We start from the raw sequence: 11,322 nt of genomic DNA, 5'->3' as shown, positions 1-11,322 counted from the left end.
AATTAAAAAAAAACACTGACAAGGAATCCAATTTAATTATTCATCAATTTTATTGAGAACAAAAACACAAGATGCAGTCTCCTTACAAAGTGTGAACTTTCGGCAGGTGCTAAACACAACACAAAACCAAATTGATGGAAAGCAGTAAAAAAGAAAAAAAATACTGGTACAAAAGCTTATCATCCCCATCTTAAGTAAAAACATTTCCTTATTCATGTTGGTCAGTCATTCTCGTAGAACTCGCAAAGGATACATGAATAAATCTTGAAACAATATGAAGACAACTCAATATGACCGCAGACACAAAAACACTAACAACTGCCCGTTACACACAAGAGGGTAAAATACAGATGAAGTCAAGCAGTGATTTTAGTAGTTTGTGGCTGTTCCATCCTGCAGACAGGTGCTACTCAGTTGGCATGTTGTGCAGTGGAGAAGCACAGCTTCAGCGTGTATGGGTAAGGGCCATCTAGGAAGGGGGGAAGAAAAAGAAAATCAGCCTAGGTCTAAAAATAATACTAAAAGTCAATATAGCAACATATTCATTAACCAACATTAAAACCACCATTTTTTGCACAGACTAATAAAGTTGCATTTACACACTTGCAAGGTAAAAAATATGTTTTCCCCATTCAGACATAAACTGGACTCCTGACATGATCCAGGAATCAAACAGCCAGGCTGTATATGTAAACACAATGTCTGAATTATTTGACCTTGAAATCACCTGGGGCTGACACTAGCAGCCCCCTTACACCAAGTGCTGAGGTCACGTGGGTGAGCAGATATCTGGACACAGACTGGTAGAACACGGGCAGAGCCACACCTAGTGACGGGGCGTGCTGATGACCATGCAGATGACCGTCAAACTGATGGGGTCCTCTGGGCTTAACTGGAGTTGATAAGGTTATGACTGTCCTAATCAAGTTCATCCATTAATTCTTGTTCATGACAGACTGGTGCTAATTTGCAAAGACGGGAAGTTCCTATGAACAACCCTTGTATTGTTCACCCTGTCTGTTATGCACATCCACTATGTGAATGCAAAAAAGCAAGCCAAACTCGGTTTCCATGAGCCAAGATGATCATTGCGTCGCAATTTAACTGTAGGCTATGGCCAGATTGTCGCTCTACCCTTTATGTAGACAGGGTTTTGGCTACCACTTGGATGAGAACGATAACTTTGGTTATAGTTTGTGTAGCACCTATGTTAAAATGAAAAGACGATCTTGAAAGGGCAATATTCAATCCCCAGAATCTTATTTCAAGTGCATCTTAGGGCAAGTGGGGTTGATTGAAACATGTTGCCATTTTACAGGAAAATAAAACACTTCCAGACCTTATTTTTGTTTCAACAATCAAGACTTGCCATATTAACATTCTTAATCATTGAGCCTATATTGTGTGCCAAACTCAGACAATATATTGTGAGTCAACTCTGGCGCAACTTCTGCTCACATTGGCATTTCCTCCAAATCCCGTCACTGACCTCTACATACAAACCTATTTTGAGCTCTGCTTCTAAAGTGCATTGGTTTATAAATGTAGTGCATTAACAGCATGATTTGTCCTGACGAACACCATTGGTTTGCCTATAATCATTTGAATCATGAAGAGCAACTCACTAGGGTTCTGCATCTGGTAATGGTTCATCATGGCTAGTGCCTCCATAGCGTCATTGATGGATTCCCACTCTAGCAGGCCTGAAGCACTGCGCTCTCCAGGGGCTCCATCTGACAGATCAACAAAAACTACCTTATTAGTCAGACACACGCACAATGCACAAGTTGGGTAAGGGTATGTCTAACAACCAAGTACTTCAAGTGTTATTTAGCAATTGCACTTCAAATTGAAGGCAAACATGACATTTCTGATCAAGTGCAAACACAAAGCCTGTACTCGGCCTTACAACAGGAAGAACATCCTTACTTTTTCCTGTGAAAAGCTTAACGTTTGAGGGACATTTGATGCCAAGTTCATCACAAATCTGAAAGACAAAGGGAGAGGAAATATGATGCATGACAAGATAAGTAGACACACACATAAACAGGAATTAGGATATGGATGTGTTTAGATATGGACCGCCCTTCAATACATACAACCTGGGAGAAGATATCAGCGGTGGCCTCGGGCTGCGCGTTGAAGAAGTGCAGAACGTTGCTTGGGTGTTGGATGCGATTCTTAGCTGCCTGCTCTGGAGAGTTGAAACGGTTGTTCCTACTGCCGTGGAAATCCTTGAAGCTGTTGCTTCCATCATCTAGTGTGTAGGACTGGCCCAGCATAATTGCCTGCTGCTTGGACACACTTAAGGAAAAAAGTGCAAGAGGAACGAGTCAATTTAAAGGTCTTCACAAGATTACCAGCTTGCTTGTACAGTGGCATACAAAGATACAAAGGCACGATGCGGTCTCTTAAAGGTGCAGTCAGTAATCATACACTATGTACTATGTAAAATTTGTCACATTCAGTAACACGATCCACTTACAGCCCATTTTGTGAGTACACTATGTGTGTGGTGTGTGTATATATAGTCTTTGTCCAGACTGAAAACTGGAAACAAAGTTGTCACCCATACAAAAATGAAACCCTGGGTGGCGTTTCTCTGGTAATACTGAAGGGGGAGGTGTTCTACCTCTGGTGTTTCATTTGGTCCTTGGTTAAAATATGTTTGAACAACTACCTGCACAATTGCTGACTGCATCATTAATGTTGCTTTTTATCCTTTTACCAACACCATTTTTTTTCTCCAGACATACCTCACAGCAGTCAAAAAGTTCTGTTTTAACTTTAACTTGCACAGGACTCTTACAAAATGCACCAGGTTTTTCTTTGATGTTCCTAAGCAAACTTCTGATGCTATATTTTGTGGTACTAAGGAATCAAGAAAGGTGTTCTGGTGACTTCCATGCAAGTCATATGTTCAGGTGTCACCGCACAGATGCAGTGCACCATCACTCCGGAGTCTGACAAATCTTTTGTAGTCAAAGCCTTTCTAGCAGTCCTGAGCTGTTCTTTTGGAAAAAAAGAAGTGAATCTGTTTTCATGATGCGAGATATTGATGAGCCCATGGCGATAAGCCATCAACTTTGATGTACAATGCAATCCTATGGGGTACGTATGTACAACAGGTCAAACATGACCAACAAAAATGAAATCTCTTACCAGACATTGAGTTTCTGGTTGAAGAGGAAGTTGTTGTTGAGGTGAGAAATGGCTCGGTCAACAGCATAGCAATCTCCCATCTCCACCATGCAAGCTCCAGGCTTGCTTTTCATGAATTTAACCTAGGTTTGTGGAGTTAAGTAGCTTTAAGTGTCTGATTTCTTTAAATTATTCCACCGTAACAGATGTCTGCAGATATACACTTCACCAACATATGAACCTACCCGCTCCACATTGCCATACAGACAGAAAATGTTGAAGACCCTGTCTGCATTCATCTTCGTCGGGTCAAGACCATACACCATGACAACTGGAGACTCTGCATGAGGGCTGTACTCCCCAGGAGGTGGAGGGGGAGGGCCGTACTGGCCTCCGTACCGCTGGTTTGGCCCACTTCCACGTGGACCCATTGGAGGCCCTACACGACGACCCTCATAGTAGCCATCATCATGGTAACCGTGGTAACCTTGCGGCCCACCTAGAGACAAATCCCCAGATCCTATGGGTCAGTTTATGAACGAGTTAAAAAACAACCAAAAAAACACATATATGAAAATAAATAAATTATTTTTATATATATATATATATATATATATACACACACACACACACAGTAATAACACTCACACTAACAGCAATATAACATATCTGCTATGGATCATTCTGTGCATGAAACAGAAGAAAAAGGCCCTTAAGTTCTAAAAAGCTTCTCTGAGTGACATCTACACAGCCCCCTCATGCTGCCACTGTGCTTAGCCGACCGAATTTTGTCACTTTAAATAATTTAGCAATTCCTGCCTCTGTGTGAGCGAGGCACGCGCCAATGGTGATAAGTGTCCCCCGAGAGAGCCTTACCGTACTCTGGAGGGTGGTCTCCCAGCAGAGCAGGCTGTCTCTGGCGCTTGTTGGGGTTGGCATTCACATCTGAGAGGCACCAAGAGACAAAAAAGGGGGGAGGGACATGAAAGAAAGAGGGGAGGAAAGAGAAGACAGAGTGATAGATGAATTGACTGAAGAGCGATAGGGTAAGAAACTGGTCCAATTATAGGGCCTGGTAACCATCTATCATCTTAACACTGAAGCACCACAGAAAGGGGAGCTCTAAACTCATAATTAAAGTACTGAAGCCTTAACGCTGACTCACTTATTCTACAAATACATTTGAATGAAGCAGGCCTAAGGCCAATTCTCCACTCTGTTCCATTTGTAGGGAACAAATAAATAAAAGCCCATGACCATGCAAATACTGCACATTTCCACAAAAGATGAATGCATATGGACAGGGGTGATTAAATCTGCAACACTATTTGACTACAACATGGTTCCCACAGACAGCAAACAAAAACAAATCCAACAGTCCCCACAACTAATCCCTGCTACGGATGTTCTGCAGATATGATCTATAAAGTAGTTGAGAAGGGGTGGGGGTGGAAGGGAGAGTGCCTAGCACGAACACACACCTTGAGCATTGCTGCCATTGCCTTCTGCATCAGCATCTGTATAGGTACACATATGGCAAATTATCAAAAACTCAGGCCAGGTACCAGATTAAATTAAATCCATTACATTTCATGTGTTTCTCTACAACAGATGACATGGTTTCGAAATATAATTTTATTAGTCCTGGCCAAGATGGGGGAAAGAAAACAATAGTTAGACAACTTGAAATGTTCAACAAACCAGCCCTGCAAATTCCCCAATACAAAAAGGCAAGGAAGCATGAGAATACTCACACTGACCAACCTGATTCATCAGCACATTTTATCAGTCTACAATCAGGTTGAAAGACCAGCCTTTGTGAAAACTGATTACGGTCCTCTAAGGTCACCAACACCCACAACTATACAGACCGAGGGGTAAGTCCAATTATGGACCTGTCCAACTCATCAGTTGTAAACTATACTCACTAGACAAAACTCAACATGGTCCCCATCATTTATATAATGCAATTAGAGAACTGCTTCCTCAACAAACTCCACAGGAGTGAGCAAGTATGAGCCATTTCAGAACTGAGTGAGGGGCTTGGGTACTGCGCCACGTTTCTACATCATTTATGAAAACTTAAACAGGCTGAAAAAAAAAAAAAAAGGCCAGCAACTAATTTATAGGGAACAAGATCAGCTGACAGACTAATAACAAATTCTAAAAATAGGCTTTGAGTTTTAAGGCAGCGTTCCATATAATTCAGACACAGGAGAGCATTAACCAGTTGGTTAATGTGCAACACAGTATTGAAGATGGACAGAAAGTTTTACATTGGTAATCTTAAAACAAAAACAAAAATAAACACTTAATCAGATGATATTTTTTTCCAATACAACAGAAGCTTGTGGTTACTTACAGAACACACTTAAGAGGAGAGAAGGCCAATGCTGGTAGCGTGCGCAGAAAATTCACACTAGCAGCCTCCTTTTCTCCATCATCTCCCTTTTCCAATTTGATCCATCCTTTCCAGGTCCTCCAGTCCATCCACTCCTGTCTTCAGTTGCCACCACGTGACTGACTACTCATTTCCTTATTGCCACTGCAGTAGATGCCCGTTTTCTCCAACCAGATCCTTTTAGCACACTTTGCTTGCTTGCTTGCATCGTACGTGGAGCATAAAGCTGGCACTTTGCACATTTCAGACAGACTGCCGTCCACACTAGCCACACAATGCCCAACCTGCATCATACGGAAGGTGTTACTCAGGCCTCATCAAAGACTTATGGGGAAAAAGGTGAGGGGGAAAAAAAAAGAAAAAAAAAACATCCACACAAGAGTTGCACTATGAAAGGAGAAAGCGGTGGAGAAAAGGCAAGTAGCCAGAGCAAGGACAGATAAGGAAGAGCAGGAGGAAGGGGAAAAAAAAAAAAACCACACAGACACACATACACCTGGTTCCCAGCAGACATACCGTAGAGCATTAGAGGAAATTTAGGCATGTGGTCTGTCTGCATGTCAGTGCGTATGCTTGTTGGCATGTTTGCAATGTCTTCATGGCCTTTGTTTTTTTCTAAGACTTCTTCCAGTGTGTTGCATTAAGTGTTACTGGTCAGTGACGTGCACAACCGACAGGAACAATTGAGGAGGATTTAGGTGACGTGTTGGCATGTTTATCTGTAGTGTTCACAGGTGGTAGTAAAACACACGTGTTCTGTGTGCTATGGTGGGCATCAGGGTCATGTTTGTCTGTAGGCTTCATCAGTTTGGTGTTTGGTGTGGACTTGGTCCCCATAGTCGCGAGATGTCTGTTTGCATCTGGTGTGTCAAGTGTAGTCGCCTTCCCCTTCTGGAGATGTGTCAAACGGGTCCCTCTGACGACAGTGAGATCATGACTCACTATTAAAATTATGTCTCGAGTGGCGTGTGTCTTGACTTACGTCACAACCGCTGGGAGGGCGTGGAGAGCATAACTTAATGCCAAGCGTACCAACAACCCAGAAGCCCAGGGAAGCATGTGTTGTGCCATGGGAAAAAATAAAGAGTAGGATGTCTTCGTGGCGTAGGATCTGTACGGTAGTAGTAGTACAATAGAAGTATGTGTCGAGTGATCATCATGTCTGCTTTAATGGACTGTCACAAATGTCTTTTCTCTGGTTCTTGCAGTTTCTTTGTGCCCTTCCCACTGCATTCAGGGGATAATTGTGGCAGATGTGTTGCATTCTCTGATTTTGTAACAGAAAGTGGAAATGTCCTTGAAGAATTGGTGGTGGGCATGGTGATGGTAGTGGTGGTGGTGTCAGGAATGGTACTGAGAAACAGCTGTGTGTCTTCAATTGCGAACAGACAAATGTATTGATCCCATGTGTTCCAGTGCATTTGGTTGAGGCAGTTGATTTTCGGAGTGTCAAAAGGATATTCAGATAACGGGCCCTAAGGTGCAAGGAGCAACCACGGAGGGCCAATTGTGGCCGTGTTTCAAGACAAGATAATTCTGTCTTGCAAAGCATGATTGGGCTGAATTTAGGTACCAAGGCCAAAGTTTACAGTTTTGGTTTTAGAAATTGCATTAAGCCTAATAACTTTACCTTTAAGATGCAGCAGTGTGGTGAGGAAATACTGCCAACCAATTGCAATTCACTAAAATTAACCACTCTGCAATCACAGGACATTTTGCTACTATATATATATATATATATATATATAATATTCAAATAGTACTACTGACAACAGGTAGTCACATTAATTGGGTCAAAAAGGTATCACCCATGTTTGATGTACAAATAGACCCACTTTACCTGTAATGTTTGACAATCATTCTGATAGAGAAAGCTTAAGCAATTGAGGAAGCTTTAGCATCAGATAAGCCTTGAGATCAAGTATATTCAGCAACCCCTGATCATCCAACATTGTCAATTAAGGGACAACCATTTTAGTCCATTTTCAATAAAATCAGGATACAAACACTTCACTCTTAACAGTGCAAGTGTGTACTTAGTTAATCCAGCCCTTACATACTTTGCCATTAATGCCAATTAGACTATTTATTAAAAGCAGCCAGCCAAGGTGGCAGAAAGAGCTTTTAGAGCATTATTCTTGTGTACAGATAAATAAAGCATGTTAAAGTTGATCCTTGCACTCGGTAAATGTGTCTGGGTGCCCGGCGAAGGGGCTGATCACAACACTGATGACTACACTAAGAAACCATCAATGCTTTTGTGATCAGCTTCCACACTCACCAAAGCTCAATGTGTAGGAATGTATGTAAAGACATGTCCCAAGAGAAAGCCAGAACATAGTACTAGAGTAAAGGCTATAATACATGATTAAGTTAGCTACCCCAGAGGTCTGCCACCTCACCAAACCCACCCTCCCTGTTACCCACTTGTTCTCCACAGTGGCAGTATGGGCGCTGGGTAGTGTCAGTATTGACGAAGTGTGGCGGTTTGTTTTACCTTGGCCGCTCAAAGTGGGGTTGGTGTAATCCCAGGTGTCCTGATCGTTCTTGAAAACATTGAGGCGGGTTGGCTACAGGGTGGGGAAAAAGGGGGAAAGAGCATGATACCACAAGACAAAACCAATCAATTTCTAGAAGTTCAGTGTGACCTAGGGCAGGGGTAGTTAAATAATCATGAAATATAACCTCCACTTTTGTACTCACCTTAGCATACTCAATCTTCAATGTGCAGCAACCAGAGTAAATGTCAGCTCCATTGAGAGAAGCCTTAGCTCTCTGAGCACTCTGAACCGAATCAAACGTGTTTCGAATTAAGGAAAATTATCATGCACAAAACAGAGGTGAAAGAACTTTGTACATCAGCAGACAATAGTCATCTCTACATCCCATTCCTGCCATTAAAGCGCTCCAGCTTTTTACACATTGTGGCTGTGTTTTCAAAAAGTATTGCATACATGTGACTGCAAGGTGTGGCCTACATTTAAACAAGATTATGGTGTGATATATATATATTTTTTTTAATCATACAAATTGTTTGTAAACATCACCAAAACATGGTTTAGGCAAACAATTTCCCCAATGAAGTGTACTTATCTTGCTTCATTATTCCCAATTATGTGCTCAGAATAACGGGCTAATAGAACACAGCATTAGATGAGTCATGGTAGACTCGTAAAACGACTAGTCAATGAAGGTGAGGTCACATCTGTGTTAACAGAGTTGGGTGTGGTCCAGTTGTTAACAAACTGTAAGAAGGAAACTACCGTTTGTTAGCAATTGTTGCCAGATTTCATAGTTTTCAAAAAGTTCCGTATCCACCTGTCTACATGGCAAATTAATGGTTGTGTTTAAAATATTTCATTCTTGAACCAGTTGAAGAATTAATACATCAATTATACATGACATGTTGCCCAAATGCACAACTGTTCAGCCATCTACTCAAGTTCCCTGATTGCAAAAGGATATTCCACCATAGCCTGGACACCATTTTTCCGGAAGATAACAATCCTCTGAACTGGACCACAATTGTTGCAAATAGTGTACAGCACATCCTGCACAGAAAACAAATAATTGATTATACTTATGTAACCAACAACTTGTGTAAAGCCACAAATAAAAAAGCAGTTATCAAACTCACTGTTGTGATTGGATAAATGGGGTTCATGATGGTGAGTAAGAGAACCAGGTTGACACTCCGGGAATCATCCGAGTCACTTGGACGTGATATTTTCTGGCTTGTGGAATAGTTGATGAAGGCAGGATTGCCTGCTATGTAGATCTGGTTGTCATTTGCGTAGGTCACGGCATTACACGACCCGCTCATGTCCTCATATTCTACAAGGGCCTGGCGCTTCTTTGGCATCACAACCACGTAACTGCATGGGGAAAATACAATGTTCATGGCATTGCCGCAGATCCCCAAAATGCTTTGCGTTCACCAATGGGAAAATGGCATGATGACGACACATTCTCAATCTATTCAGTAAAGGCAAATAATATTGCAATGTCTCCATAGGTCACGCATGTGCTGAGCAGAAACATGGACAAATTACCTGATTGGGCCAAACTCCTGTAAGGCTTCAACGAGGTCTGCTTCCGTGACGCCATCGACCAAACCCCTTACATGAATAACAACGGAGGGGAGCGTCTTGTGAGGGTCCTCGTAGCCCTCCTAGAACACGAAAGTCACTTAGATGTGATCAAAAGCATCAAGTCCATTTCATCAGAATGACTAATGTTATAGTAACGTTAATGATAATTACAGTATACTCGAACTAGCCGAAACGTAACTGGCTTAAACCAGCGAGTCTTGTCCGCTTGGCGAGCAGAGTGCAGACAAAGAGTGCAGACGCCTTGCCTTGGCCACCATGGCCTCGGTCAAAGAAATTGGCTCTACGTCAATGTTACATATAATTTCGAGTAGTAAATGCAAAACGTATTTAAGTCAAATACGTGCAGTTTAAAATAAAAACAATACAGCGAATGCCTAAGATTTTAAAATGCAGCCGAGTCACGTGAGAATGTTAACGTTAGGCCTAAGCTAATGTTAGCCATCTCTATTGATATGACTAGCCTCATGGCTAAATTTGCTAGCGTTCTGAATTCCTCCCCCTCCTAAAGGCCGTTAACGATATGTTTATAAAATAAGAATCACATTTGGGAAAACACATGATGCAAAAATTAATTATCTGATAGATAAATCTAAGACGGGGAGTATAGTATATCCATCAGTAACTAAATAGCAAAGACCCCAAAACGTGGCCCGACTAATGGGCCAGGTCATTCATTCTGCAAACAAAGCCGCGTTAGGTTAGCAGCTAACCATCGAGCATTAGTAATCGCCGGCTAAGATTTAACGCTAGCAAACTAATAGCAATCTAACCAACATATAGAACAAAATCAACTCGTCTGTAGATATATAACCTCTATACATCGGATCAATACTGTAGACCGCTGATTTCAGTGGCTTCACATCAATTCGTATAAAATGCTAAATTTAAGCGCGCCTCCCTCGTCGCCCGTCCTGCTAGCTTGCCTCCTAGCTAGCATTGCGGTAATGTTAATGTTTGTCGCATCTTGAATTGCGGGCTGCGCGAATCCTCTACATATTTTCATTCTAAATGTAGAATGAAACCATAAAATTAGTTCTTAATTCACTAATTTCAGATGTAAAAGGTGTTTGTTATTACCATCCCGTCGTTCTCGGTTTTTTGCCTTTTCGTCGCTCTGCCGCCTTCGCTGTAGTAACGACCTGTCGCAGCCATCTTGTCCCCGTTATGCTAGCTAAATACACGGTCTCACACTGGTAACGAAATGGACGAACGGTGAAACAGATCGACTAACCACTCCCTCCACTGACAAGCCCAACACCCAATTGGCCCACTCGCGTATCAATTTAAATATGCTGATCTCCTACCCAATAAAAATTGAACAACGCAACCCAGACAACCCCCTAAACTAAGCAGACATGTTGAGATGAGATTATGACCTTCACTGAAATGTACTCTGCTGGGGCGTAGCCAAATTTGAGGTACGAGCTGTATGTATCACGATTGTACTTGGCGGTTTTACTCGATCAAATGTAGTCACATTCCGTAAGATTGAATTACAAATATATTTACTTACATTGTGTCTAAATTGCAGAATCCTACAACCTGCAGTTGTATGACTACTAGAAAATGCTTTGGACTTATCGCATGTCTAACTACTACGGTCCCATCACTCATCAGTGCGTGTCCTTCGCAAGACATCAGATTTACTTGATTTTGTTTTGTTCCTCA

The 11,322-nt window shown here is 41.8% G+C and overlaps 1 protein-coding gene across 4 annotated transcripts; it reads right to left on the bottom strand.

Moving 5' to 3' along the window:
• Window positions 1–26: 26 nt before the first annotated feature.
• Window positions 27–10,857, bottom strand: LOC143121485 (heterogeneous nuclear ribonucleoprotein L-like). 4 transcript variants are annotated; one of them, XM_076281852.1, is made up of 14 exons: window positions 10,732–10,857; window positions 9,595–9,713; window positions 9,180–9,417; window positions 9,008–9,093; window positions 8,246–8,342; window positions 8,040–8,112; window positions 4,623–4,658; window positions 4,018–4,086; window positions 3,387–3,661; window positions 3,163–3,284; window positions 2,100–2,304; window positions 1,930–1,987; window positions 1,626–1,751; window positions 27–469 (listed from the first exon to the last, which is right to left on the bottom strand). In XM_076281852.1, exons 1-14 carry the CDS (start codon window positions 10,804–10,806, stop codon window positions 411–413), a joined length of 1,638 nt encoding a protein of 545 aa, XP_076137967.1. In that variant the 5' UTR covers window positions 10,807–10,857; the 3' UTR covers window positions 27–410. The 4 variants fall into 4 exon arrangements, with proteins under 4 accessions (XP_076137967.1, XP_076137968.1, XP_076137969.1 ...); XM_076281853.1 differs by having other exon boundaries at window positions 1,626–1,733; window positions 10,732–10,856; XM_076281854.1 differs by having other exon boundaries at window positions 3,387–3,640; window positions 10,732–10,856.
• Window positions 10,858–11,322: the final 465 nt, after the last annotated feature.

This window comes from Alosa pseudoharengus, unplaced genomic scaffold, assembly GCF_046254945.1.
Source record: "Alosa pseudoharengus isolate Yale_2024_CS ecotype anadromous, Long Island Sound unplaced genomic scaffold, YU_APseudo_1.1 YU_APseudo_1.1_scf_13, whole genome shotgun sequence".
In the NCBI taxonomy this organism is placed as follows: Eukaryota; Metazoa; Chordata; class Actinopteri; order Clupeiformes; family Clupeidae; genus Alosa; species Alosa pseudoharengus.
This window is presented reverse-complemented; position numbering and strand designations above follow the sequence as displayed.